At 43.2% G+C, this 26903-nt stretch overlaps 1 gene segment (V, D, J or C); it reads right to left on the bottom strand.

The window, feature by feature from the left end:
* The window catches only part of LOC123801729 (T cell receptor delta constant-like), a 178073-nt gene extending 151536 nt beyond the window's left edge, over positions 1–26537 (bottom strand). The window contains 2 exon segments of the C gene segment in view: positions 25966–26258; positions 26489–26537. Coding sequence covers positions 25966–26258; positions 26489–26537 — 342 coding nt within the window.
* Between the last annotated feature and the right edge of the window lie 366 nt (positions 26538–26903).

Genomic DNA, 26903 nt, shown 5'->3' with positions numbered 1-26903 from the left:
TATGTGTGGCCATGCATTGCTCCTTATACATTCCCGAATGATGAAGAAAATGAATCGCAGGTTACAGATACGAACACTATTGCTCCTACAATGACCAAGAAGTAACATTCCTGACCTTTTACGGCCTGTGAAGGTTTTACTGATGTTCACCTAAGTGTCATGGGATCTATCATCCTACAAGCAGAGGAATGTGATTTGAGCTCGAGTTTTAGATAGTAACTAACCCAGCCCACTAACAAGTGTTGGGTACAACAGAGAAGAGGGGCCAGAACAAACCACCAGACTCAGGACATAGACTCTGTGGGCAGAGGAAGGAGCAGAGCTGGGGAACGGTGCCACCTTTCCTGGGCGGCAAGAAAGGCAAGCATGGATATTTTGCAAAATAATTAGAGGGAAGAAAGCCTTGAAAATAATAAAGAATTGGTATTATGACTTTGAGAAAGTGTGTAAACAAACACTAGAAACATTCTGAAATTTCTTAAGGGTGACCTCTCATTGCAAACTATTTTGGGACAAGAGTGTTATAAGACAAGTAGAGTCATAACAGGACCTAGAAAAAGATAAACCTAGGTTCTATCAAAGTAGATACTACTTCCTTTGCCAATAAACTAATGTGTTTTCACCAATCCCCCAGCAGGGAGATTAGAATTTAATGTGTAATTTTATGTCATTGTATTGAATTGTGTCACAAAAGCATATAGTAGGGCGCCTACTAGTGGTAATGTTTGAGTTAGTTCTATTATTCAGTAATAAAATCCCCCAAAACCATTGTATATTCACTGAGGCCAGCATCCCTTAGAAAAGGAAGTATTGATGCTATGGAATCATTACAGATAGTCCTCTGAGAAAACTGGCATAGGTCACCTTGGAGAATCTCATTTGGGGAATAAATCCCCCTGGAGTCACTGAAGGTAGCCTTGGTTGGAGAGCAGCTGCAGAACCCTCAGGGGTTATTAAGAATATCTTTCCTTAAGAGGATCAGCACATAACCCTACAGTCACTCTAGAGAAAGTGAGTGAAATCAGACCCATAGGGGCTAAGATATGCAAAACAAAAGATACTTACCACTTAGCTATGGTTCTCCACGGAAGATGGAAAAGGGGATGTTGTTTGAACCCACCACATGAATGCCAGGATTACTCTGCACCAAGCACTCTTTGGTTTTCCAGGGTTTGGGTGATGGTTGTTGTCTATGAAGATGAGTGCAGGGGTCTGCAACCAAGGCACGAGGCCCAGGGAGGCTGACACTGAAGGAGCGCGATCGCTCCTTCACAAGAAACAAGGCACGAGTCCATGGGGAGGGGGCCACTGCGTGCGCATGGGAGTGGGCCTAGCCCTTTCTGCACTGCCTAAGCCTGTCCATTCGTACAGGTCAGGGGCAGGTGTGGGGAAAGCCTCAAGAGGGAGATAACGAACTTGCTGCTTATGTGGCAGGTTGTTGCTCTAACAATTAGCTGGAAAAATAAGAGACCTGAGGGTATTTGTACCCTGGGCTTATAGGCTACGTATATGCATAACGTTTTCATTAAATGGCATGATGTCTGCTTTTTCCAATTAGCCTTTTTATTTTCTTTTAAGGTCCTCCAATAAGAATCTCTCCATGCATTGGGATAAATAAATATCTGAATTACATGGATATTTTCTGATGACTGTAGTCAGTACTTTGGGAGGAAAAACTAGGTAAGGACCTCCTTATAGAATATTCTTTTATAAAACATTTATTTATTTTCTCCATTCATTAGTAAATGTTGTATGTTACGTTCATATCTAAAACAAATAATGGGTCCATGTTTCATAGGAATTACATGTGACAGTTGCATAACATGAAATCATTCTGTATGGATGGCTGATGTATTTTGATTATAAGGCAGTAAAGGATGAGACTTCATAATCTCAAAAAAGACACACTTAAGATATTTTCCTCCCCATTTTCTTTTCAAGAAAATTTTCACAGTAAAGAAATAAGAGTGAAAACCACCACCTTTTCTCATTCATTTTAGAGTTTCCTTGCAGGAAGAGATAGAGTGACCAATAAGTAAACCTCATAACTATGGTCCTTGCAGCAGGGGTGGCCAGAGCTGCAGCTCAGGTTTGGGTACAGACTGAAAACATCAGGGACACCAAGCATTCATGGTACCAAAGTAGGTGGCAGGAGGCCACCTGGGAGGCCAAGGCATGCAGGGTGCTACCATGGCCTTTGGTATCAAGTGAAGCTGGGAATCATCCTCCTGCTTCACTGCTCCTTTTGATGCCAATAAAAACAGATTCCAGGCTCTTCTCCAGATCTCATCTTCTCCAGATCTTCTCCTGCAGTCTGTCTAAAGTAGCCCTTGAGTAATTGCACCCAGATGGTACAGTCTTTTCCCTCCTGAATGTTTAGGGACAGAAGCTTTGCTCTGTTTTCACCTCTGCATTTAACCCCATCCAAAGAGAACATTTCAGGAGGAGGAGTATAACTATCCCTATGATCCATTTCCTCCCCAAGAGAACCTCGGATGAGTCACACTGAACCTTGTCTCCATCCATGAACATTGTATGACAATTCCGTTACTCCCATGGTTCCTTCTCCAATAAACCCTCAGCTCATAGTCTAGATGAAGCCACAGAGTCGCTACTAGTAGCCCTTTCTTTCTTTCTTTCTTTCTTTCTTTCTTTCTTTCTTTCTTTCTTTCTTTCTTTCTTTCTTTCTTCCTTCCTTCCTTCCTTCCTTCCTTCCTTCCTTCCTTCCTTCCTTCCTTCCTTCCTTTCTTTCTTTCTTTCTTTCTTTCTTTCTTTCTTTCTTTCTTTCTTTCTTTCTTTCTTTCTTTCTTTCTTTCCTGTCCAGTTCAGTGAAGATTCAGAGGTAGGTGCCTTGAAAGTTAGCTAGGGATCTCCAAATATGGCAGTTTTTTCTTTCTCCACAGAAGCACCATTTCAGTAGATGTTCCTACCACTTAGAATCACCTCATGCAATTCACTCAGTTCTTCCTTTAAAAAAAAATACTCTGGACAGAACTTGGCGTGTGTGTGTGTGTGTCTGTGTGTGTGTGTTGCTACATGCTTGCATATGGAACAGTGTCCCTTTCGGGATGTAAGAGAAATTACTGAAAAAGTAACCCACAGAATTAGTGTGTACACAAGTAGAATTTGCTTTTTGTAAGCCAGCAAGGTGTTTCTCAAAATTTCTTAGCAAATTAATCCTTAAAAACTGGTTGATTTGGTCAAGTGACAGAAATGTAACACCAGTAAGCTTAGGCGTGTGTGACTTTGGCAGAGGTACATATGGGTTTCATGTGTCCAAGGTGCCAGGGAACTGAATCCTGCAAGGATTCCTCTTTCATTCCACAGAATGAGCTTTATTCACTAAGACCACACTGCAAACCTACTCTAGTTAGAGTTCATCTCACAGCATAGCCACTAAGGGAGGACAGAGGATCCTTCTTTCCCATCCCAAATTAAAAAATTCTAGGGTGGGGTTTTGCTTACATTAGTCTGAGTCAGGTTTTCCTCCCTACATTCCCTGCAATGCCTCTCTCTCTTTCTGTGTCAAACAGTGTGCATTCTTCTAGTCTCAACTCCTCCAAAATGGCTGCACCAAGTTCCTGCGGCCTTCTACAATCTCTCTCCCTTCTGAATTTATATAAAGCCTATATTTCCCACCCCCAACCCCTGCAAAAAATTCATCCCTTTCACTTTTAACTTTTGTTCTATGCATGTTTTTTTAATCTTCCTAACTTACGACTCCATTAAGACCAAGACTAGATCTTGTGAAATTATTTAATACTCCCGTCCCATCATTTATCACATTACCTGACCCTTGGTGGGTGCTTGGTATCTGCCTTTGACTACAATGTGATTGAACGGTTCTACCAGTTGTGGAGAGTTCATGCAGGAAAGGGAATTTCGGTGGGAACTTGCCTGAGACAGTAAAGGATTGAGTTTAGGATTTTTAAAGATGGAGAGAGTGTATGTATGAAGCTGTCCCACATTGACTTCCATGAAGGTAATGGGTGAAAAATCACTGCCCCCAAATCTTAAACAGAAGCCTGTTACACAGAGAAGCACAAGACGAGGCATTAGCTTAGTAGTTAGACAACTGGGTTGGAATCCCACTCCATCCACACCAGCTGCATGATCTTAAGCTTAACATTTATCCCCTATAAATCCTGCTTTCCTCTTCTGTAAAATGTAGATGTTCTGAGGAGTAAATGAGATTGTTCATTCACTTAGCACAGTGCTTGGAGTAGAGTACAGCTTGATATATACTCGTTATTATTATTATCATATGTTGTCTTTTTTCCACAACTTGTGTAAGAGATATTTGAGGACTTGAAGAGGTTGTGATGGTGTTCTCCAAGAGCTTACAAGAGTCAGAAAAGGTACACTGCTCCTAGGAGGGCAAAATGAATCAGAAGTAGCCACTCACACGTAGGGGAGTCCTAAAGAAATGAAACCTTCCCACCCTCCCAATCTCAGCCCCCTCCCCCAGTTGAGTCCACACAGTTGAGACAACACTGTTGTGGTGGGTATCTACTGTTTTGTTTGCTTAGAACAGTAACTCCCTCCTAGTAGAAGATAAACTCTAAGCATGTGGTCCTAATGGAGGCTGCCATCTTACTTACGTAGCCACCTGAGACACCCGCCGAATGACCCAGGGGTGGCCACATGATGCAGCTAAACCAATCACATCACCATACACTCTGCAGTCACAGCAGAAAGAGAGAGAGGCATTGCGGAGAATGTAGGGAGGCAGGGGTGAGGAGGAAGTGTTTGTGAAAAAGTGACAAGAATGGTCTGACTAACATAGAAAACAGAGCCCAGGAAGTAGCCTCTGGGAATGAGGCTGGGTTGGTAAAGTGAGGAGCCGATGGTGGAGGTTGCTGAAGCTAGTCAAAGGGCCTTAAGTCTGTGTAAAAAACTATTACGAGATTTCGAATAGTGAAGTGATATAATGAAAAGATATCTTTAAAAGAAGGGTGTGGCAGTGGTACAGAGGGTCGTTGGGAGTCGGTAGGGTGGGGCGGAGGACAAGAAAGACCAATAACGGGGAACATTCCTTTCAGCTTGGTGGGAGGAATTATATGTGTGGTAACTGTGTGCTGAGTGTGTGGAGAACGTAGAAGAGACAGATTTCAGGATTTTTTCCTTATGATTCAATGCAGACTTTGGAATTATAAAATAATATAAATTTTTAGAAAGTTACAAGTTCGAATGAAAAAGTTATATACTTCTAAAAATTTCCCATTTCATCAATATCTATTTACACACAGTTGTGATGATTTTAAAAATTCCTTCCTGAGATGGTGTTATATCACTTTTCTCATTCTTAATGTGTATTTGTGTTTTCTCGCTTTTTTCTTAATAGATTTTCTAGAACTCTTGGCTTAATAAATTCTAATTTTTGTTTTGCTTTTCAATTAGTTCCTACTTTTATTATTAGAATTTTCCCTTCTTCATTTTGGCTTATTTTGCTTATTATCTTTTTTTTTTATTTGACTCCATTATTTGTTTATTAATAAATGTATTCAAGACTGCACATTTTCTTATGTGTTTTGCTTTGAACAAATCCACAGATTTTTATATGTAGTGTTATCATTAGTGTTAATTTTTAATGACCTGCAGCTTTGACTTTTAGTTCTTTGAACTGGAAATTATTTAGAATACCATAAGTGGTTAATTCCCTTCCTAGTCATTTATTGACTATCTTTTAATTATTAATTTCTAGCTTTATTGCATTGTGTTCAGAGGATATAGGTTTTATGAATCTTTCCTATTGCTTCTTTGAGTCATAATACATGTTCATGTTTTGGTAAATATTCCGTAGCTATATATATATATATATGTGTATATATATATGTGTGTATATATATATATATATATATATATATATATATATATAAACAAGGTTATTTTTCATCTCCCTCTTTCTCTTTCTCTCTCTGAGAAATAGATGTTAAAATATCCCATGCTTAGCCTATTGTCAAATTATTCTTGTATTTCCAACAAATTCTCCTTTATCGTTTTCTGATGCAATCCCGTTTTTGAATAAAAGTGGACTCATTCATGAGTTCATCCATCCATTTATGAATTCAACAAATCACTATTGAGAATCTTCCCGATCCCAAGTGGAGCTCTTTGTCTAAGACAACGAACAAGACAGACTCCATCCCTGATTTGTGAAATGTGCAGCCTCGTTGAGAAGGTGACATGACCAAACTGGGTGATTGCCACTAAGCCTGGAGGATGTGTGACAGGAGAAGTACAGGGAGCCACGGGAGGTTGAGCAGGTGATTATACCTGAATCAGGGGGCTAGGAAGGACCTTCCTAAAGAGGTAACATTAATAGACACATTTTAGGATCTGAAAGCAGACAGCATCAGTCAGGGTTCCAGCAGGAAACTCGTACACACAAAAATTGCAAAATGTGAGGAGAGTTTAACGAGGCACCAGTTATAAAAGTATAAGCAGGGTGTAGGAAACACATTAGGGATAGTGCTATAGTCTGGGAAGAGGATCAGTCCAGACCTTAAATGGATCAGAGAGAGTGATTACTGGAGTCTGGAGCTAGAGAGGCTGTTTGGACAGACGTCTTAAAGAGCTGGCCTTACGATAGAGGGTCAATGTCAGTCTATGTGAATCTCACAAGGAAGATGGTGGGGGACTAGATATCCCGACCTTATGCTTCCCTTCCCCCTTCTCTCTGCAGGTGCTCTCCTTGGGCCCAGACCGACTAAAGAGCAGCAGACAAGAGAGCCGCGTTGATGCAGTCCCTACAGGTTAGCCAGCTGGGGTGCAGAGCAGGATGGAGAGGGGGATGAAGAGAGAACCTGGAAGGGCAAACAGGCGATATGAAACCCACAGTCCAATGCGGGGGAAGCTGAGAGGTGGAAGATGAGGCCAGAGAAAGAAGCCCAGAGCAAGGAAGGTTTGTGAACCTTAGTGATGATTTTAGATTTTGTCCTGCGGGCGATGGGCAGTCATTGGTTAATTTTTAGCAGGAGTGAAATGATCACAATCATTGGCTATACTGAAGAAAATACTGTGGAGGGAATGATGATTTCCTTCACTGTGATGAGGACCCTGGAGGAGGAGGACCTATAAACCGGTGAGATGATGAGCTTAATTTGGGGCCTATTGAGGTTGGAGCATCTAGACGAGAAGGGTCTCAGCTAAAGACACCGATTTGTCCGTATAGACCAGCCAATAGGTGTTTGGAGTTTAGGAGTTGATGAGATGGCCTAGAATCTGTGTGTAGTGTAAGGGCAGAACATTTTCCCTTCCAGGTTCTTTGGCTGGCCTAATCATTAAATTTATAAGACAGATTAATAGGAGAAAGGCAAATTGAAGCCAGTGTGTATGGGAGCCTCAGAGATGGGAGACTCAAGGGCAAGTGCAGCAGTTGCGGCTTACGTGCCATCCTGAGCTAAAGGGATAGGGGCGCAGAGCTTTAACAGGGAGAAGGGGTGGGCATTCACAGGACGATACGAAGAGCAGATGTTTCGAAATTCGATGTTCGCCCTGCCGTAGAAATAGATTTTTCTTTTTTTTTCTTTTTCTTTTTTTTTTTAAGATTTTATTTTTATTTATTCGACAGAGATAGAAACAGCCAGCGAGAGAGGGAACACAAGCAGGGGGAGTGGGAGAGGAAGAAGCAGGCTCATAGCAGAGGAGCCTGATGTGGGGCTCGCTACCACAACGCCGGGATCACGCCCTGAGCCGAAGGCAGACGCTTAACCGCTGTGCCACCCAGGCGCCCCAGAAATAGATTTTTCAAGATAAGAAGTTGTCTCTGGTAATTCCTCTCCTTCCGTACCAGGCCCCCTATCTGAATTCTTTTAGGTAGTTTAAGGGAGAAGGTAAAAGTTTTTCTTAAGTCTCCTGGACCTTGATTGACTTCAGCTCAAAATAATCCACACACTAATGTGACACGTTTGAAGTGGCGTATTTTGCTCCCCTTCAGTAGTGGGATTAGGAACCCCACAATTGGAGAAACTGGTAGAGAAGGTACAGCCTTCAAAGGAAGAAGAAAGTAGGGATGGCTAGGAAGGTAGGAGGAAAACCTGGAGAATTTTGAGAAATCATGCTTTTGAATTATTTAATGAGCAGTGTACTCCTAATATGTCCTCGCTGAGTCAGGGTGGGCTTCTGTATCCAGGATATCAGGATAACATGAGCGAGGTCATTTCAAGCATGAGACAACTCATGCTGACATCTGGTAGACTTTCTTCATCTCCAGGAGTAACTCCGGCCTAGAATTCTGAAACCCTTTAAGGAAGATATGAATTTGAGTTTTCTTCTTGCAAAATTTCCATGTCTGCTGATTCTGCTTTAGTGAAGCTGGTGTTCAAAGCCAGAAAGTGCCATGCGATTGTAGAGAAAAGTATATATACGGTCTGCGGGATTTGACACTCTTACTGTAAATGAATCATCTACTTTTGTTGACCTTCGTTGCTAAATTCAGACTACTGAAAAATAATTAGGAATGTTTCAAGACATTTGGTCCATTAGACTTCCTCTGACAAAGAAATCTTTAAATGTCAGGATATCAAATTAAATTTTTAGAAAAAGGCCAGCTACCTTCCCATCCAACCTAGATGTCTATGGAACCAAGACTTTATAGTTTAGGTATTAGGAAGTAATTATCTGATTCAGAACTAGAACGGCCTTAAATGTGCTAAAAAATAAAAGAGTGAGCCTCTGTCCAAGTTTTAGTAAAGTTCTTGGTGAGAGAACATTAATAATAAAAATAGCTGATTCCGTGAGTGCTTTCAGGGAAAAAGATATAAATGTACAGACAGCAAAATAAAGTATTGGTAGAGTTGATACAACAATTTGAGGTTAATTTTTCTTCCAGGCTATGAACTCCTAACACCTCTTCTATTCCTGTGGGTTAGCCTCCAATACACAGGAGTATAAACCATATGAGCCTTTCTCAGTTATGGATTGCTGGGTAAATACTCTGTGACAACAAGGTTCCGTTCCCCAAGAGTGTCAGGTAAGTTCTTACTGGAAAATGCTCTTGCCTGATAGAGAAAAAGAGATCTAGCACTCATCATTTTTTTCCACCCAAGAGGGGACAACTTTCTCCTTCACAATGTTATTAATGAATGACCATGGCATTTAAAACTGCTTTTCCCAAGATAAAGATACATGTGTGTTTTGTGTTGAGGAGGCAAATTATGCACGGAGACTGATTTGCTTTGCCAGCAATGTATTTAATAGATGTCCGCTGTGGGAATTTCACATGCCAAGACTGTGCAGGAAAATATTTCTTAATAAACCAATAAATAATGTACTCCAAACCAATGATCGATTAATCACCCTATTGTTCCAGGCGAGGGGACATGAAAGGGATAAGGTCCCTATTTAGTTAAGCGTACGTTTATAGGAGTTGGTACTTGGGAGAGGTGGCCTAGCCAGCCAAGAGCTGATGTCCAGCTGCGAGCCCCGAAATAAAAGTCTCCTGTTGTTAGAGCATGTTGCTAGGGAATGACAGAGTTGGTGTTGAGGGACAAGATGATCTTCTTCCTGGGGCCGCCATATGGCTTTCCCCATGGCTGGTAAATAAGTCTTTACTTTGGCAGAAGTTAATTGCCCCAAGGCTTTCAGAGACCTCTTTAGAACAGCAGAGTCCCCTTGCCCAGACTGAACACTCTCAGAGACGCCTCACAAACTCTTGGTAATTATATATATGTTTTTAAAGATTCTATTTATTATTTATTTGAGAGAGGGAGTGAGAGAGAGAGAGAGCATGAGCAGGCAGAGGGAGAGGGAGACGCAGACTCCCCGCTGAGCAGGGAGCCCAGTGTGGAGCTCGATCTGCGGACCCTGAGATCATGACCGGTCATGATTTCGTCATGAACTAGTGGAGTAAAACCACTTCACGTAAGTCACGAACAAATGGATTTGAAATCCTATCAAACCAATACGCACAGTGTCAGTGTACAGAATGACCTGTGTCATGCAAGGGCTCAGCCCTATCGTTTTCCGACTCATCAGTAGCTAGTCTTTCAATCCAGAAATGTCAAACCGATTTTAGGAAATTGATCAGATTTATTGAAACTTAAGACTCTTTCCTTCCAATTTCCTGTGGATTTTCCTCAAACCTCATTACTGAATGAAGGCTTACTGAGAATGAGTCAGTAATATTGAGAGCAGTCTAATGCAGTGATCGTCAAACTAAGGAACAGAGACGTATCTTAAGGGAATCAACTTCTAGACCCTCAACTTCTCCGTGTATGCTTTTCTAAAAACGATCTGCCTGAGACCTCGACTGTGTCTCTCACTTCACAACTGGGCTTCTCCAGCTTTACACGAGCAGGACTCCTTCTTTGCAGCGTTGTTCTGCAGTTTGAGAATCTCAGGAGCATTAAGGAAAGGAGTACTTTTTGTGTGTGTCGGGGAAACCTCCTTCAATCAAACAATTATAGATCCCTGTCGTTTTATTAAGAAATGCATTTTCAAAGACATTTTTGTGTTTTATGTTAAAAATCTTTTTTAAATTCTAGTATATTTAAGTAGTTTTCATCAAACGTGCATTATTAATCATTGTATTTACAATTCAACGGAGGAAAAAATAACAATTAGAGCATCATGGTCTAATGCTATGGTCTTAATTTAGAGCATTAAATTTAAAAAATTTCAATCTCTTACATGTTTTTGTTGCAGAAATTTTGAGTCAATAAAAGGCTTTTAATGAAAAATATATTATAGTCAATCTGCAGAAGTTGAATGGAAATATGATTTTGAGGAAAGAAAGGAGCAATATAAAATCTTCACTTGTTAACGAAGAGTTTGTTCATGCATTTTAATTGGATGTTTATGGGTAGCAAATCACTTCCGTGTTAAGATTTCATCGCATATATTTAAAAGCTATTATATGATTTTATTTGAAAATGTCAATATTTATAATACAGGGAAATTTATAACCTCCACGAGTATTTAAACATTTAATGTAATGATAAAATATTTTAGAAGTCGTCTTAAAAATGTGTGGTTGTGTAGTTTCCCAAAGTTTGCCTGCCATTAATCTAATGTCCTGGTTGGCCTACAGACAGGAACATGCTTTGATGGCATGCAGAATTACCGTCAACGGATATTGATGTAGGAAAGACGTTAAGGGTTCCAGGCCGACAGCCAAGAAAGAATTCTTGAGACATCTTTGGTGCAAAAAGGTGGTTTTATTAAAGCACAGGGACAGGACCTGTGGGCGGAAAGAGCTGCACTGGGCTCATGAGCAGGGGCCCATGATATACTTTCAAGTTGGGAGGGGGTTAGGGATAGTGTAAGTCTCGAAGGAATTTTGGAAGCAAGGTTTCCAGGACCTTGAGGGGGCTACCTATTGGTGGGAAAAGGTCATTTACTACGTCTAATAAAACCCCAGTCATGAGACCCTTCAGATGTATATTGGTGGCTGGTGATTGCCAACATGTGTCTTGGGTGGTTTAGAGAAAAAGAAAATTTCTAAAGGAATTTTTATATGTTAAAGCAGACTTACAGGATCCTGCGGTCGGGGGTTGGGATAGCACAGCCTTTTGGTCTTAGCAAAGTATTAACATGGAAGCATTTGAGTCCCTAGAGGAATGTCCCTCTGCCTGTTTCAAGGACTTGTCAGTGGGCTGTAGGGAGTAAGGAAATGTAATAATTTCTCTTCTGCCTTGGTTTCCCACGTCAGATATGTATGTGTAATCCGTTAGCCCTTCCTTAAATTTGTATCTTCTACAGACTGGTGGAAAACATCACGGAAATTCATGCAACTTCTTGAACGTTTCTCCTTTAATGTGAATCTGAATGAAGTAAGACAGAACAAGGGACTTTTAGATCTGACGGCACTCATCCTTCTCAATTTGCAGACATTCTGTGCAAGAAACGATCAAGCTGTCATTCTGAGATACTGTCTCTGTAGTATCTAAGGTTATCTGCCTTAGCCTCCCCATGAAGCAGAAAGTGTTTCCTCCTGCCATGAGACCATAACTTCTGCTTAAAATGACTGATGCCTGGTATTGCAGAGAATAAAGAAGCCAAAGAGAAGTGCCGACCTAAGAACAAGAGCCCAAGTGTAGAGGGGAGTGCATTAAAGCTCCATGCTGCTGCCTTTTTTGTTTACCATCACGCAGGTGACAAGCGGTAGCAAAGCACATTAGTAAGAAGCAGATTATCCATCGGGATTAATTTATGCAATCTCCATTCCTAAAGGTTCTACTTTGGCCAAGTTCTTAGGCAAAGACTAAGATTAATATAGACACATGTTATATTTGTGACTTATAATAAGAAATATATATTTGGTCTTTGTCCCCATTTTTTGGCACAGAGCACCTAAAACTCTTGGAATTTCATTTGGTGAACAGGATAGAGGGGTCTTTGGTTATGTTAATGAGGCGACTTTGGGAGAGCACTTAAGGATGGGGGCTGGTGGCGGTGGAGGAGCCAACCACAGGATGGACATTTAATTCAAAGAGTAAATGGGTGACAGACGAAGGGGTCCCCATCAGGACTCTGTTCTAACATTATGACTCTCTCCTCCCAACCTGTGTCCGTTCTGATATTCGTACCAAATCCAAACAGGTTACTAGGTATTAGGCTAAAAGTTTTTAATATCATCCCTGCCTGGAAGGAAACACCGATGTGGGAAATGAAAGCAGAAGAACAATTATTAAATTTCCTTACTACTTACAGCTCATTGACAAGTCCTTGAAACAGGCAGAGTGACCTTCCTCCAGGGATTTAGCTGCCTCAAAGTTAATACTTTGCTGAGGGCAAAAGGCAAAATCTTAACCCAACCCCCAGGATCTTGTAAGTCTATTTTAACACATAAAAATTCCTTTGGAAACTTCCTTTATCTCTGCCCTCCAAGGTTTGTGTTGATAATCATCCTCCAAGCATATGACCAACCCATATACGTATGAAGAGTCTTGTGCTTGAGTTTTTACTAAACAGTAATAAATGACCTTTCCTAGCAATAGCTAGCCCGCTCAGCATCCTGGAAACCTTGTTTCCAAAATACCTGGGAGGTTTGCACTGTCCCTAACCCCCTCTCAACTTGAAAGTATAAAATGGGCCACTCATGACCCCAGTGCAGCTCTTTCTGCCCATGGGTCCTGTCCCCGTGCTTTCACAAAACCACCTGTTTAAGATGACTCCAGAATTCCTTCTTGGCCGTTGGCTTTGAGCCCTAACATCTTTCCTACATCAAACACAATATGTACAATATCATACTGACGTGGGTTTGGAAAATCGGTGAGGTTCAGCGGGGTGGAGTCCGGAGCCGACGACCAAGAAAGAATTCTTTTTTTTTTTAATTTTTTTTATTATATTATGTTAGTCACCATACAGTACATCCCTGGTTTCCGATGCAAAGCTCGATGATTCATTAGTTGCGTATAACACCCAGTGCAACATGCAACACGTGCCCTCCTAACTACCCATCACCAGTCTATCCCATTCCCCCACCCCACTCCCCTCTGAAGCCCTCAGTTTGTTTCTCAGAGTCCATAGTCTTTCATGCTTCATTCCCCCTTCTGATTATCCCCCCTTCAAGAAAGAATACTTGAGGCATCTTTGGTGCAAAATGGTGGTTTATTAAAGCACGGGGACAGGACCCATGGGCAGATAGAGCTGCTGCCCCGGCTTGTGAGGGGTGGCTGATGATAGACTATGGGGTTGGGGGAGGTAAGGAAACAGGGAGGTTGAGAAAGTACTTTCACATGTTGTTGAAGATCGCAGGATACCGGAGGCCTTGCCATTGTCAAGTTCACTTGTTAGAGGGTTGTTTTTCCCTCCAGCAAGACATTAGCATTAAGATGGTTGGGGGCTTCCTGCGGGAACATCACGTATCCTACCCAGGAGTGGGGGGGTGGGAGGTTGCGGGGTGTCAGCTTGTGCTTTGTCTTCAGCCAGCCTTCTGCTCCCTCATCAATACTATAACACATAGTCTACTAGGTGAGAGAAAGCTGACGCAGGATAACGAAGAAACATGAAGAAAAGACTTTTAAGGTTTGAATTAAGGATATTGAGATAGGGAGACTACCCTGGAACACCTGGGGGGCCCAATGTACTCACAAGGGTCTTTGTAAAAGGGAAGCAGGAGTGTCAAGCAGAGGTCAAAATGACGTGACTGCTGGTTTTAAAGACAGAAACAGCCGTGAGCCAGGAGTGTGGCAGCCTCTGGAAGTGAGAAAAAGCTCGAGGGTTCCCCTCCCCTCCCCCACTCTACCCTGAGACTCCAGAAGGAATGCAAGAGTCAACACCCTGATTTTAGTTCAGCGTGACTTCTGACTTCGAGAAGATGAGAAGATAAATGTCTCTTGTTCAAGCCCCTAAATGTGAGGTTATTTGTTTTAGCCGCAGTAGAAACCGAATGCATCAGGCTAGAAGTCTGAGGCTGCGGTGACTGTTTCTGGCATCAGCTGGCCAAAGCCTACTTCCGAATAAAGCCAAAACAAGGAAGAGCCAGTGAGAGGCGAGTTCTGAGTGACATCATCCGGGCATTTGGATCGATCCAGACTTCTCGAAGCCCGGGTTCTTCCATTTTTGTAGCCAACAAGTTTTTTGTTTGTTTGTGTTTTTCTTCAGTGACTTTGACTTGGCTCTTTCTTCCTTGTAAACAGATTTATGTACAAATATTTTTCTTTACTATCTCAATTTTTCTTCTAATCGCCCTGGTTTGGTAGCAATATACTTATGCTCACCTGCAAAAGTGACTGATTGAGTAGACTAAGGTGTATCCCAAAGATGTAAACTTTTACAGCCACGGGAACTCATGCAGTGGAAAAACTGTTTATTTACGTGGGAAAGTATTCAAGAATACATTAGGTTTTCACTAGAGGAAAAAAATCGGAAAGCAGTGTTCACAGCAACACCCTGTCATATGAAAAACAGTTCAAAAAGTTACAAAAGGGGTTTCCTATGAATATTTTGAAAGGTTAAAAGAGTTTTTTAACTACATTCTTCATCGAGGGACACAACCTGACTCTTGGAACGCTTAGTAACACCTGTGCCCCAAACTGTGTTTTTAAACTTAAAATGCTATTGAAAAATACATTGGAGAAGTTTAGAATATTGAAAACTCCCCAGTCAAATAATTATAAGCTAGTATTAAGGCACGAATTCTCTATGTAAAAACGCAATCATGGTAATGCTGTTAATTCGACTTTTAACCTCACCGACAAAGATACATGAAATCAGGTAGTTTGCAATTACGACCTAGAAGAAGTGAGGACGGGTTACAAGTGTAGGCACATTGTAGCACTATTATCATGCATTTCTTTCTTTCTCACAATCCATCTATGTATCTATGAAATTAATAAGATTGAGAGGCTGTAGCATTTGCCATTCTCTGGGGAGGCAGAGGGTCCAGTGATTAATGAGCCATACACACAATGTGTGATTCTAGGCAAGTTAGCCTCTTTGAGGTTTAATTTCTTCATACAAAATAGGGTTATCAGTAATACCCACAGCATAGTTTTGTTGAAACTACTAATTGAAATAATTCATATTCTGCACCTATCAGAATGTGGGGCACATAGACATAGGCAGTAAGTATTAGCTACTACTAATATTATTATTATTATTATCAATATAGTATTGTCAATTACTATTTAATATTGATAGTAATATTACTATTACTAACCATAGTAATTTTCTGTATAGCATGTAGTCTCTGTTTCCTCTGAGTTAGCCCAGAATCAACTTTATTTTATCCTGTTTAATGAGGAAATGAGGAAAATGCCATCAATTAATTAACTTCGTTCAAAAAAAGTAAAAAAAAAATCATATCTGTGAATTAAGGAATGTTGTAGGTACTGTTGCTGTTGAAATGAATAAAAGTCTCTGATAGCTAAAGCTTGTGCTTCCGTGGGGGTACAGTAAAAAATACAGGTTTAAGTCCTATAAAGTATTAGGTTTGCCACATTAGGTGTGTGTCCCTAGATGACTATTAATTAATTCAACCGAGAGGAGCTCTGTGAAGGCCCTGGCAGCAACGAGGGAAAGAAGACACAGACTTTCCGGCACCCGGGTGACTCAGTCGGTTAAGCGTCTGCCTTCGGCTCATGTCAAGATCCTGGGGTCCTGGGATCGAGCCCCACATCAGGCTCCCTGCTCAGGGGGGAGTCTGCTTCTCCCTCTGCCCCTCACCCCGCTTGTGCTCTCTCTTGGATCTCTGTCTCTCTCTCTCAAATAAATAAATAAAATCTTTAAAAAAAAAAAAAAGGAAGAAGCACGCTTTGATATGACTTGACAACTAGCCTGAATCCGTAAATCTTGATGACTACTTGGACCTGAGGGCTACAGGAGAGGGTAAACTCGAATGGCCCAGAGTTATCTGACTTGTGTGAGACGTGATACTTTCACTGAGTTTCCAGGCGTGTGAGCCAGGGCTGAGCTGTGGTGTTCTGGCAGTTGAGACCGGAAGGAGTGTGATTAGAGTAAGTGGTCAGAGTGGATGGAATTTGGGGAACACGGGAGCCCTCGGGCTCCAGCATGTGAAACTAAAGGGTGGTGTTCCAGACGACTCCAAGTTGTTCAACGGGACTATGAGTGGGGTGCTGAGCCATGGGTCCCTGGCCTAAGGCAGCCAGTAGAGAAGCTGTCAAGAAGACCGTGGAGAAGGCACGAGAAATCCCAAAGTTCCTCTGCATGCCACCAGCTCTGGCCCCAGTTTCAGTCTGGGTACTGAGTGCCTCATGCTCGGACTGATAACTAAGGGGTGACAAGGCATTCCTGTGAATGCTTGGTGCTAGTTGTTATTCAGCAATCTGACTTTGGCTCCCCTTGGCCTCTCCCAGATCTAGTAACTTCCGCCGCTCCTTCTAAACACACCTCCATCCTCAGCTCCAGAACGCACTCAGTGGACTGAATGTTTCAGCCATGGAGTGAGTATCTTATCCAACTCTCTCCCACTCACTCAAGGTGGGCGGATGGAATCAAGTACTCTGCGGGGGGTCTTAATAGTAAATGCTATGTCTTGAGGGAATTACAGACAAAAAGAAATGCTGGCATTACTTTTTCCATCCTACTGGGTGTTTTTTCCTTTAGCAAAAGCAAGATGGACTCCTCTCCAGGTCCAGACCCCCCCCCCACACACACACAACGTCTCAGGGCATGTGGGATGGTGACTGGTGATTTGGGACTTGGTTCTTCTAAATGGTCCACTTCCTCCCGCGTGGCCTCATCAGAGGCACTGATAGCATTACCAGAAGTTAACCTTTTCGTAAGTGTTTGCTGATGAGTGTTGGCAGCGTGTGAAATTCTATTTGACAGTGGTTTGTTCTCTTTCCTCATTTTCTTAGGTGGGATCAGTGGTGCATTAAAGACATTTAAGAAATACGGGGTGAAATTAGGTTCAAATCACGGAGAATGGCTGATAGAGCAATTGGGAAACAATGAGATAGACATGATGTAGTTTTTCGCAGTTCTGTAATTAGAAAGAAAGAACGTGTTACACATGCAAAAGAATCAGATAGCCTCGGCTGGCAGGTGGAGGATGGAGAAATTCTCCAAACTCAGCAGCGGCAGGTTTTTTTACTGTGTGCCTGAATCCTGAGAGAGGCAGAGGAGGAAAAATAATGAAAAAAAAAAAAAAGATTTGTGGGGAAAATAGGAAATGTAATCTCGGATAGGCTGCCTTCGGTATGATCCGATGTTCAGGTGGATAGCAAAACGAGTAACATACACTGTGAAAAGGTTAAGGCACAATTCTAGAATGTAGCTGGGGTTCTAGATACGCGAGTCCCTGGATAGGATGTCTGACCTGTCCTGTGTAACACACCGGGCCATCGGGGTTGAATGAAGCCAGTGCCCGTGAAGGGGCTCTGCGAACCCTTAACACTCGTGTAAGTTCATTATTTCTATGACCATTTTGAGAACTATGGCTTATGGACATCCTTTCTGCGTTTCCTTCAGTCCTATAGAATAGTATTTTTTTTCTCCGGAGAAGTCAATGACTTCCTCTCTATGTTCCTGGTACCCCCCCCCAACCCCCCACCCCACCCCGACCTCTGCACCTACACTGAGGTCTGAGGTTTCTGTAAGCCTCTCCCTGCTGCTCCTGTCACTGTGCCCTCAATGAGAGCACAGAAATACATCGCAGCATCCTCCAGCCGGGACTCCGAGATCCTGAGACTGAAGGATTTTTTTGCTTTCTGGAAGTCCACAGAGAAGCGATCCTTCGTTGCATTCTCTTGCTTAAAAGCTTCTTGGCGAATAATGAGAATCAACTCCCCGCTGGGGGGCTGTTTGTACCAGAACAAATAATAATCACTGTTACTAGTGTCATATGTGCAATGCAGGGTCACAGCCTCTCTCTCCCGCACAGACATGTCTGATTGAGTCTGAGTGACCTTCTGGGCCGTGCTGGATGCTGTGGGAAAGAGGAGAGGGTATCTTACACCAGGCAGATAAGTCAGGCAGACTCACAAGCTGATCCCTTCCCCCAACCACCTTTCCTCTTCTTGATCAAACTTCAGGCAACATCCATCAGCTTCTTTGCCCCCAGTTGCCAGAATCAACAAGGAGGTGAGATGCCTGTGTTCCTAATCTTTCTCCCTAATCCCCAGTCCTGTTGGATAATAGTAAAAGCAAAAAGCTGTGCCTTCCTTACCAAGATAGGTGCAAACCACGAGTTCCCACAGCAAACTGGGGCAAGCCATGCCGGCAGCTCTCTTCTGCAGGGTGAAAAATGCCCCTGTTCTGATCAGAATCTTGAGTATCAGCTGTGCTCGGTGACATCACTGCTCCACCACAGGAAATGGTATGTCAGGCGAGCTGTTGGTTATGTCTTGCTCAAAGTTTATCAATGCTTTTTGTTTTCTGCTTCAGAGAATAAAAGTTTGGTTATAGTGCCACATGAAAAGAGATGTCAGAAGTGCAGTTTGTTCTGAGATAAAAATCAAGAAGAGTAGGAGCTGCTAAATTGCTTTTGTGATGACCTAATCTAGGAGAGGAGGATGGAGTGGGTGGGGAAAGACAGGCAAAGCTAATGTAACGACCTCAGCTTTCTCTGTCAGCTTGCTTCCTCTCTCTCTCTTTTCTTTTTAAAGTCTTGAAGACTTTATCATAACGGTCTCTGGGTTGCCATAACTCAGGTCTTGGTTATATTATTCTTTGACCAATCCTGTATTTTCATTATTCCTCCAAACTTCCAAAGAGTGGTAAAGACAACAGCAGCGCTCGGATGGTCAGTGTTCTTTGCTCGAAGCTTCTTTTTCTCCTTCTCCTCCTCCTCCTTTTCCTTCACCTTCTTCTCCTTCTGCTTCTTCCTCTTCTTTTTTAAGAATACCTGGCGTAGGGGGCCCCTGAGTGGCTCAGTCGGTTGAGCAGCTGACTCTTGGTTTCGGCTCAGGTCATGGATCTCAGAGCCCCAGGATCGAACCCCATGTTGGGCTCCAAGCTCAGCAGGGAATCTGCTTGGGATTCTCTCTCTCCCTCTCCCTCTGCCCCTCCCTGCTGCATTCCCACACACATTCTCTCTCTCTCTGTAAAATAAATAAATCTTAAAAAAAAAAAAGAATACCTGGGTTAGGTGGTGCCAAGGAGCTCCACAACGCTACAACACCTGTGGCAAATGTTCCCGTAAGGACTTTCGTGCACATGGCTTGTGTGAATGAAGGATCAGAACAGTTGATATACGACTTATTTGGGAACACTCTGTTGCACACCTGACAGTGTTTCACTGCCATGTCATCTTTCCTCACGCACGCATTCTCCTATGAGGAGGCAATTGAACAAAAATGAAAACTCACGATGCAAGGAGCCACTCATTTGCGTTAATTTTCACTTCCTATTGAATTTTGTCATCCAGTCTTAGAAAAGGCCATCTCTGTGGTCCAGCTTTATGTAAACTCTTCCTCTGCATAAAAGAAGGGGGAAGAAAGAGAAGGCAAAAGCTGTCTTGCTGTCTAGGGAATGGTAGCCTTCACGCCCCCAACCTGTTTATTATTTCCACTCGGGAAATGTAGTAAACAGTAGGCACCTGGCCACAGACACCACGTGTAACTTCAGAAAACTTTTTTTTTTAAAGATTTTATTTATTTATTAGAGAGAGAGAGAGAGAATGAGCCAGTTGGGGTGGGGGGGAAGGGCAGAGGGGGAGCAGACTCCCCACTGAATGGGGGGCCCAATGCAGGGCTTGATCCCAGGGATGCGGGGCTCGATCTCAGAGCTCTGGAATCATGACCTGAGCTGAAGGCAGATGCTTAACTGACTGAGCCACCCGGGTGCTCCCAGGAAACTTCCTACGGTACAGCCTGGTGAACTGCTGTAGATGGCCCAGCTCTTCTTCCTGTTTGTTTAGTGTTGAAATTTCTGCCATGCCTACCATTTTCTGGTCAGGGACCCATAACATTGGTAAAAACGTGATTATTTTACAATTTCTCCCTTCTCTTCCGTCTTTTTAGAAAACTCTAGTTGATGGACTGTCTTTTCTCGCCATGTCAGTCCCACTGAAGCTATGAATTCACAAATGAGGCTCTCAGGAGGGAATGTTTTCTGCCTCTTGCCCCCATTCTCTGTGCACGTTGATGTTTGGGAATCCCAAGCCAGAGGCCTCTCTTGTTGTGTTTTAGGTCTTTTCCTGCTCCTCTGGGCCCCACCAGTCAGAATTTTAGTACTTCTGGCCATCAGCTGGTCAGTCTCCAGCTGCCACAGCTGATCTGGCTGTTGGACTCTGAGGATTGAATAGGATAATGCATAAGCAAGAACTTTCCAGTGGGCAAATATGGGGCTGGGCAGAAGGCTGCCTTTTTCTTTTTCCTCTTTTTTTTTTTTTAATAGGTATTATGTCCGGATGATCCCTAGTTTTGTTTTTGGGGTTTTTGCTTGTTTGAAGCAAGAACGATGATTAGGTTGGGTTGTTTAGGAAATCTGTAGAAGGTGGTGAGCGATGTCAGAGTATAGGATATTAAACAGAAAGGAAGGGCGAAGAGAATAGAAGAAGAGGTTAAAAAACAAAAAGCAGGGGCGCCTGGGTGGCTCAGTCGTTAAGCGTCTGCCTTCGGCTCAGGGCGTGATCCCGGCGTTATGGGATCGAGCCCCACATCAGGCTCCTCCGCTATGAGCCTGCTTCTTCCTCTCCCCTGCTTGTGTTCCCTCTCTCGCTGGCTGTTTCTATCTCTGTCGAATAAAATAAAAAAAAAATCTTAAAAAAAACCAAAAAAACAAAAAGCAGTGCCCCGTCTGGGGCATCTGAGAAGGTCTACTGTGCCCCCTCGGGATAGCAACAGTATCTGGCAGCTACTGTCATTGACTTCTCTCGAGTTAGCTAGTGAGACTATATGAAAGTCAGCTGGTTAGACTATAACAAGTAAGAGCTAGGAGAAAAGTATGGGAACATCACACGCCTACTCCCGTGTTGTCATGGGGTGAATTTTACAGAGGCAGAAACTAAGGCACAGCGACAATTCACGGCCCAAGCGGGAGCAGCTGCTCCAGACGTCAAGACGCTCCCTCTTGCTTGGGTGGAGCTTGACGGAGGAACACTGAGGGTCTCAGCCCCGATCACCTCCGACATCGCATGTTTAGTGTTCTCAGGACCTCGCTTCCTTGTTTAAAAATACGGTGAACAAAGAACTTGTAAAATAATATTTTTTATAAGTTTTATGTGTACTTGTTATACTCATTTACAGTTTTCTTTTGTTGGAGATGATGATGGGAACTGTTTACTAGCTCCTGAGGGGTGGTCCCATTGCAGGGATGAGGCCCAGTGCGCTTGGGTGCTCCCTGGGGACCGTGGGTTTCCTTCGTGGCTGAGTCTCTCGAGAGGGCAGTCTGGATGTGCAGGGAGCCGTGGAGCTGGACTAACACGGGAGGAGGCTGCCAATCATCCTTGTGCTCCAAAGCCCTGTTCAACCAGAACAAAAACCAAGGCATCAGATTTATTATAGATGCTTTCCATACTAGACCCATGGATCTGAAATACTATGCAAATAATTACAGTAAATATTAAAATTCTTTCCTTCTTGGATGGTCCGTTTTAGGAAGGACTTTTTTTTTTTCATTTGATGGTTAATTTTCTTAAAAAGAAAAGGTTAGGGGCGCCTGGGTGGCTCACTTGTTGGGCGTCTGCCTTCGGCTCGGGGTGTGATCCCAGGGTCCTGGGATCGAGCCCCACATCAGGCTCCTCCACTGGGAGCCTGCTTCTTCCTCTCCCACTCCCCCTGCTTGTGTTCCCTCTCTCACTGGCTGTCTCTCTCTCTGTCAAGTAAATAAATAAAATCTTAAAAAAAAAAGAAAATGTTAAAGAGTGGATTAAAAAATTTATTTGTTCTTTGAGTCCCTACTCTGAAAGATAGAGATTAGTTCTTGGAAACTTCTGGGTCGTCTGGGTTCCTGATGACATAAATTCTGCCAGCTCACATCCCATCTGAAGCCACCAGATCATAAATGTAGCTTCTAGAAGCTCTTTTATGCTTTGGCCTTCGTAAGCCGGTGGAGGATTTGATTCCAGAATGTGGAAATCTAACTTAGACTGTTCAGATAAAGAAGGGTTTGCTCCAGTTTTTTGGTATGTGTGAAGGACTTAGAAGCTGGAACATGGGACAGGTTTTTGTAAAAAACTGTTGTCAAAGAATGCCAGCAGTGCCCTCTTCAGGCCAAAGAAATAATAACTGAGGCAATTTCTACGATTTACTCCTCTACCCCGAAAGAACTTGGTTTAGTCAAGAAATCTGTTCTGGAAGTAATCTGTTTATATAAATTTCAGAATTTTGTTTACACTCAATGAAGAGAACTTAATATTTAGAATGTATCTTATTCTTCTTTATCACTGCTTTTAAAAATCCTACCTTTTATCCTGTCTTACCTTTTCAAAGAAACCTTCTGGTCCTAGGTTAGAACATACTGGTTTTTCCCCCTTAATATTTTGTCATGATCATTTGATAATTATGAAATACATTTTAAGCATAATATTTTGCTTTCCCTAACACTGACCATGTGTCTGACACTGTGCCAAGAGCACCAAAGCATTGTAAAGTATACAAGGCAAAATTCTGTCCTCATAGAGACTACATTTGGGAGAAGAAAGATTGGTACCTTGAAACAATAGCAAATGCTTTCAGAAGGTAAGTCATTAACAGTCAGATCGTTTGGTTCAGATTCAATGTCTAATTGTATGACATTAGAAGAGAAGGAATTCGAGGATTCTCTGTTAGAAATGAGCCCTTGGGGGGCGCCTGGGTGGCACAGCGGTTAAGCGTCTGCCTTCGGCTCAGGGCATGGTCCCTGCATTGTGGGATTGAGCCCCACGTCAGGCTCCTCCGCTATGAGCCTGCTTCTTCCTCTCCCACTCCCCCTGCTTGTGTTCCCTCTCTCGCTGGCTGTCTCTGTCTCTGTCGAATAAATAAATAAAATCTTAAAAAAAAAAAAAAGAAATGAGCCCTTGGGGGAGATAGAGCCCTGAAGTGTGCTTATATAGGACTGCTGTGATTTGACCAGCTTGAAATATACATAAAAGGGAGATTTTGGTGAGTGGAACAAGCAGAGAAGAAATTCAAGAGCTTGAAGTGTTTATGGGTCAATAAGGAGGGTAGATGGCCTAGAATAGAGCTTCGTTGGGGAAGAAGTGGGAATGAGGTTTAAGAGGGTGAACAGACACAGGGAAGAGGATAACGACACGAGAGTTAAGATTTGGTGCGTAGAGTTTTTGTGCAATGAAAAGACAGGATCACACGTCTGCAGAGATTGGAGTTTCATGAACGTGATCTGCTTCACCATCTTTTGAAAAGATAAGGTGATATCATCTATGTTTCCAATTAATCACTCAAGTATACCCACCTGCTGTTATTAGCAATCAGCCCAGGAAAATTCGCTTTGAACTCTCTTCTGTTCTTTCTCTATTAAATTTTCAAAGAGTATGTTAATTTTGCCTCCCCCCTAAATAGAGCCTGAAGCAAGGACTTGGGTGAAGGTAGTTTATTTAGGAAGAGATCTGAGGAAGCAGGAATGAGAAAATTGGTAGCGTAAGATTGGGGTTTGATTCTGCCAGGTTCTTCTGGGAAGCATACAGGATACCTCTCAGGGACTGTCTGCTGCAAGGCAGGAAGCTAAGGCCTGCCTGGATCCTCTCTCCCCACGGGTTGGGCCTTGCCAGCAGGGGTGGTAATTCTCCTATACTTCCAGGCTGCACTTGCCCATGGCCAGAGTGAGCTCCTGGGGAGTCCGAGAAGGCTCTGGGGTAGGAAGTAAAAAATTACACAGTGCATGTGTCATGTTGGGTGTTATCAGCTTGAGATGAGTCCAAGTGTCCAGAAAATTATCTACATACCTATTTGATAAAATCAGGGCTGGGCATTTGGACGTGACCGTAAAGCACATGAGATCTTTGTTACAATGCTCTCTCTGCACCACTCAGATGGGTGCTTGCCCTTGTATTATTTTCACTGTGTCACTGAGTCTTCAAGGTCATGGCTGGCTGAAATCCATCTAAAACACTTAATACAGGGGGTTTATGCGACATGACCTCCAGGCCCCACTTCTTTAACTGGTACCAAGGCTATAATTGAAAATCTCTTCCCTCCTCCACCACATTCTCTAGATTTCCCTGCCATTGGATAGCACTTCAGTGGACCTACGTTGCTGGCCTGATAGGGTGACCAGACCTTCATTGCGGAGGGGTCCCAGTTCTTGATCACTCTGTCCTTTTCAGGCCACAACTACCACCTGCTGTTTTTATTGGGCATGAAATACCCACTGCGAAACACTTTGATTCCAGACATACCCCTCCTTGTCCTCACTGGGCAATAACAACCAGATGCTTCGCGATAATCAGGGTCGATTACCCCTCCTTTCTTTGCCTGCTGGACCATTGGCACAAGGAGTTCAAAGTGGCCTCTGCAGCAGCCACAGCTGCACGTTCAGTGGAACTTTCCCGAATCCTCTGGTGGAGGTCTTCTTCCCCTGGGTCCTGGGACCTCTAATCCAGCAGAGCCTAGGACTGTGGGAAAGCAAAACACAAATTCTGGAAATGAGTTACAGGGCGTGATAGTAGAAGAGTCTAGACTACTTTCATTTCTTCATTTCTAAGTTTGTGTATTTTAGCTAAGGGTGCCCCAGCACCATATATCAGTCACTGGTTTAACGAATATTATCGTTTCCGGAAATATAGCATTCCAACTGCTAAGGGTGATGCCGTTGAGCGGGCTTCTTAACTGAGCCTTTAATAGGCCATTTGATTATCCTCTAAAGTCATCTGACCAGGGTACCATGGGTCTAGGTCTTCTTTTAGGTCCATGGTAGGACCAGTGGATCCCTTCCCTGGTTATGCCTTCAATTGTCACACCCTTCGTGTTCTTCTTCTTCTTTTTTTTAAAATAAGGTTTTATTTATCTACTTGAAAGAAAGAGAGGGAGCACAAGAAGGATAGGCAGCAGAGGGAGAAGCAGACTCCCCGCTGAGCAGGGAGCCCGATGTGCGGCCTGATGTGCGGCTTGATGCCGGGCTTGGTCCCAGCACGCCGGGATCGTGACTGGAGTCAAAGGTAGACGCTTAACTGACTGAGCCATCTAGGCGCCTCCACCCTTCACGTTCTAGAATGCATACCTTGTTCAGAGAGATCCAGTTTTGGACTTGGAAGGGCAATTAAAAGAACACACAGCAATTAGCAAAATGGAAAGTGTTAAGAATTTTGGAGGTATGAGCTCCCAGGTAAATTATAAAGATTTGCTGGACAGAGAATATGCTTAGGAAGTCTGATCTGTCACATACACCAGCCAAAGCGATGAGGGTTACGTGTGAAGGTACTTCGTAAAACAGGAAAGCACTACCCATATTTTTATTTTTGCTGTTATTTTAAAGATTATAGTTTGCAGACATCCATCTCCTTGTGTTTCTTCTATTCAGAAAGAAGGAGCTTTTATTTCAAGAGAAGTCAATGATTTCCCCTCTATGTTCCTGGTTCCCCCCCAACCCCCCACCCCACCCCCACCTCCGCACCTACACTGAGGTCTGAGGTTTCTGTAAGCCTCTCCCTGCTGCTCCTGTCACTGTGCCCTCAATGAGAGCACAGAAATACATCGCAGCATCCTCCAGCCGGGACTCCGAGATCCTGAGACTGAAGGATTTTTTTGCTTTCTGGAAGTCCACAGAGAAACGATCCTTCGTTGCATTCTCTTGCTTAAAAGCTTCTTGGTGAATAATGAGAATCAACTCCCCGCTGGGGGGCTGTTTGTACCAGAACAAATAATAATTACTGTCACTTGTGTCATACGTGCAATGCAGGGTCACAGTCTCTGTCTCCAGCACAGACGTGTCTGGTTGAGTCTGAGTGACCTTCTGGGCCGTGCTGGATGCTGTGGGAAAGAGGAGAGGGTATCTTACACCAGGCAGATAAGTCAGGCAGACTCACAAGCTGATCCCACCCCCCAACCACCTTTCCTCTTGATCCGAACCCCAGGCAGCACATATCAGCTTTCTGCCTTTCCATCCCTGGGCTCTGCGATGCTGATGTTCCCGCGCTAGGACGCTCTCCTTCCCAGGACTGTTAGATCACACCATACACGAAGGCCCGCACCTTCCTTACCAAGACAGGTGGACAGCACGACTGCCCACAGCAGGCTGACGAGCGGCATGCTGACAGCTCTCGCCTGCGGGGTGAAGCAGCTTCTCGAGCTCCGATCTGGGCTCTCCACTGCGCTTCAGAGCAGGAAATGATCTGGCAGGTGGGTGGCTGATTTTATCTCACGAAGGAAATTTTGCCTAATACGTTTAGGTATTTCAAGTGAAAATGTAAAATGTTTTCTGAGTTCTATTCTGCGATGAAAATAAAGGAGAAGGGAGCTGGTAAATTTATTTCTGATGTGCCCCAATCTTGGAGAGGAGAGTGGGACCTGGGGTGGCAGGCAGAAGTGGCAGGGTTTCCTTGGCAACAATGGCAAACTCTGTAATTTTTCTTTCTTTTCTTCAAAACCAAAAATGACACAACAAGAATGATAAAT

The sequence above is a fragment of the Ursus americanus genome, chromosome 35, assembly GCF_024610735.1.
Source record: "Ursus americanus isolate L20-20 chromosome 35, mUrsAme1.1.p, whole genome shotgun sequence".
In the NCBI taxonomy this organism is placed as follows: domain Eukaryota; kingdom Metazoa; phylum Chordata; class Mammalia; order Carnivora; family Ursidae; genus Ursus; species Ursus americanus.
This window is presented reverse-complemented; position numbering and strand designations above follow the sequence as displayed.